This window comes from Salvia miltiorrhiza, chromosome 5, assembly GCF_028751815.1.
Source record: "Salvia miltiorrhiza cultivar Shanhuang (shh) chromosome 5, IMPLAD_Smil_shh, whole genome shotgun sequence".
Lineage (NCBI taxonomy): Eukaryota > Viridiplantae > Streptophyta > Magnoliopsida > Lamiales > Lamiaceae > Salvia > Salvia miltiorrhiza.
Window position 1 is genome coordinate 56,572,101 of NC_080391.1, and position 3,569 is coordinate 56,575,669.

The 3,569-nt window shown below is 43.4% G+C and overlaps 1 protein-coding gene across 1 annotated transcript; it reads left to right on the forward strand.

Moving 5' to 3' along the window:
- Nucleotides 1-733: 733 nt before the first annotated feature.
- On the forward strand, nt 734-3,289 carry LOC131025330 (F-box protein At1g70590). Its single transcript, XM_057955057.1, has 4 exons — nt 734-1,479; nt 2,052-2,185; nt 2,459-2,641; nt 2,869-3,289. The coding sequence occupies exons 1-4, from the start codon at nt 939-941 to the stop codon at nt 3,037-3,039; spliced, it is 1,029 nt and encodes a 342-aa protein (XP_057811040.1). The 5' UTR covers nt 734-938; the 3' UTR covers nt 3,040-3,289.
- The last annotated feature ends 280 nt before the right edge of the window (nt 3,290-3,569 follow it).

Genomic DNA, 3,569 nt, shown 5'->3' on the forward strand with positions numbered 1-3,569 from the left:
AATAAGGACCAGAATGATTGACTACTAATAGAGTCTAGTACTGCATAAGCTTCCTGGTCCTTTGAGTAAGAGCTTTCCATCCATTCGTCAGAAGTAACCATGGCCTGCAAACTAGGTCTGATATTTACCATCCTTTTCAATGTCATAAAATTAGTAAATGACTGCGTAGTTCCCAGATCAACTAAATCCATTCCATATGTGTACCGTCTCATCATGTTTATGACAGCAGCGTTTGAATAGATATACCTCGATATTGATCTTGCCTGGTCAAAGGCGATTATGGTCTTGAGTAATTTTCCAGCGATTGAACCCAGCGATCGCTGTGGTCAAAGGCTGCCCATCAGTGAGAAGACAAATGGAACCCAGCGATTGCTGAGTTCCAGCGCTCGCTGGCTTTTTGGTCGCGGGCGCTGGAACTCAGCGCTCGCTTAAAACTTCATGGATTTCAATTCTCGTGGTTCTTGGCCGGATTTCGTCGTGTGTATTTTTTGGATGAAATTCATGAAAGTCATTCCGGATTTGAAGTCAATGGAATAACGAATACACCTAGATTTGTATGGATTTTAAAAAGTCTGAAACGAATACACCCAGATTTATATGGACTTTTAAAAGTCTTGAACGAATACACCCAGATTTCTGCAGACTTTTAAAAGTCTGGAACGAATACACCCAGACTTTTAAAATCCATAGAAATCTATTAAACTCCACAACGAATACACCCCCCTAAGTCAACTTATATAGGTCATCCTTTTTATTAAATAAAAACCGACCTTTTCTTAAAAATAAATTGACCAATTAATTAATTTAATTAATTAATATATTTCTCAGTATGATTTATTATTGAATATTTTGTGAACACACACGCACTCTAAGCTCGTCTGACGCAGCTGTACCGCCACCTCTCGCCGCCGGCCGCCGGCGCCGCTGAGCTCCCCGCGATGAAGCAAATGACGTGGCCGTGCAATTCCGAAGGCCACCATCACTTCGCATCGCTCCCCTTTTTCAGGAAGCCCCATGACTCCCCAACTCCGGCCAAACCCTCCAAACCCCACCTCTCGTTCTTCAATTCGGGCCCCAAATCGCCGCCTCGTCCGCCGCCGCAGGGATCGGATTTCTCGGCGTTGCCGTACGACGTGCTGGCGAGGATCGCGGCGCCGTTCGCGCTGCCGAGCCTGAAGACGGCGTCGCTGGTGTGCCGGGCGTGGAGGGACGCGCTGAAGCCGCTTCGCGAGGCGATGGTGTTCCTCAAGTGGGGGAAGCGGTTCAAGCACGGCCGCGGCGGGGTGAAGGCCAATTCGAGGAAGGCGCTCGATTCCTTCCTCAAGGGGGCCGCGCGTGGGTCCACGCTCGCGATGGTGGACGCCGGGTTGATTTATTGGGAGATGGGGAAGAAGGAGGAGGGGATTGCTTGGTATCGGCTGGCGGCGGAGCTCGGTGATCCTACTGGACAGTGTAATTTGGCCATTTGCTATTTGCAAGGTATCGATTTTTTCTTAATTTTTCGTTTTTAGGGTTTTTTCCCCCCAATTGATCATAATATATATTCATGATGAATTATATATATACATGATGCCTCATGATGTAGTGAAATTGGTGAATGTGTTTGTTGGTTTTGTTCATTTATGTTGTTAATGTGAGGGATTAAGTGTTTGATTTTCTTCTATGATTAAAATGGATAACGAACTGTGAGACGATGATCTTGATCATAAGAAGAATAAATGGAGTAAAAATTCAATTGGGATATGATTGTGATGTTGAACACAAGAACAATGCTTGGTTAAGTTTTAGTGAATTAGGCCATAGCAAATGGTAATGTGTTGCGTTATCTGTGCTCGTGCATCCGGTAGATGGATATTGAGAGTCCTTCAGGTCTATACTGCCCAGCTCCCGCGTTTTGGTGCTTTGAAACGAGGGGCGTGTTTGCGGCTTTTTGTTTGGGGTGGATGGAGTGTTTTATAACAATCTAGAGAGAAGGAGTACTTCAAAGATTGGGAGTTGCAGAAGAATACGATCCTTTTGCTTTTCTAATCGTGTCTTGTTATATGCTGCAGCTCATCCTTCTAAGACCGGAGAGGCGATTGGATGGTTATACCAGGCTTCCTTTGCTGGCCATGTTCGTGCTCAATACCAACTTGCACTTTGTTTGCACCAAGGTCGAGGGGTGGGACGGAGTCTTCCAGAAGCGGTATTTCCCATCCTTTTTTACTTCACATTTGACACGTGCACAGAGTTCTTTTTAGCCGTTGGAGCTTGTTTTTTCTCAATAAAAGTCACTGCTCATCTTATATGTGTGTATTGAGGTTGTTTGTCGTTGGATTATACCTTCCTGAAGCGATCTTGAGCTTATAATACTTTGATATCATTGTTCGGGGTTGTACATATCCAAAAACTCTATGACTACTTGAATGCATATGAGAGTAAGAGATCTTCTTTTCCTCGATTCTTAAACTTATGACAGGCTCGTTGGTACCTAAGAGCAGCGGAAGGGGGATACGTGCGTGCAATGTACAATACATCTCTTTGCTACTTGATGGGCGAAGGTCTGGTGCAGTCTCACCGATTGGCTCGAAAATGGATGAAGAGAGCTGCTGATCATGGCCACAGCAAAGCTCAATTTGAGCACGGACTTGGTCTCTTCTCTGTAAGTAATGCCATCTTTTCTCTTGAGCTTATCATAAGAGTGGTTTCTCATGAGATAGAGAAATGCTTGTAGTTCTGCTAAGTCGTTGCGACCATACATTTTTTCTTTAAAAACAAGGACTAGATTCTACTATTATCGGGTGTTTTAGGATACGTTGGATTAGCCTTTATTCTTTAGCATATCTCGTTGATCTGGCACGTGATGAACCGGGTATAATTTGATGCTAGGAGGGTGATATGATGAAGGCCGTGGTGTACCTGGAGCTGGCCACCCGAGCCGGAGAGAGAGCCGCTGCTCATGTGAAGAATGTTATTCTCCAGCAACTCTCAGCATCCTCTCGTGATAGGGCGATGCTCCTTGCAGATACCTGGCGCGACTTGCCTACCCGTCCCTCTTGATGTCCTTGCTCGTTGCGATGCAGCAGCGCGTCTCGGTTGGTATGTATGTATATTTCCCTAGAATAATGTCAGATCTATATATGATGATATGCACCAAAATCATCCACTTCATCTGTAAGTTTGCAACTGTTTCCTGATTTGCCGATTGTAATATCTTGTAAATTCGAATCACACTAGTTATAGACTATAGAGGCCAAATGAACATATGATTATAAGATTATGGAGAAATGTTTAGAGAAATTCACAAAAATATGTCTCATTCTTCCCAATTATTTGTAACAAAACTCACACACATTAGGCTAAATGGTAGAAGAAGGCCTAATATGTGTTGTAAATTGTGATGAACAAGATTACATTGCATGTGATGGCTTTCTTGAAGATCACAGTTTATGACCTGAATTATTGTTCATATATTTAACAAAAGGGTTAATAGCCGGAAAATACACGAACTATTTTCAAATTTGCATATTGCACATCACCTTTAAAATTAGCTCCAGAATACATCACCTTTTAATTTTGTTGCAAATTGC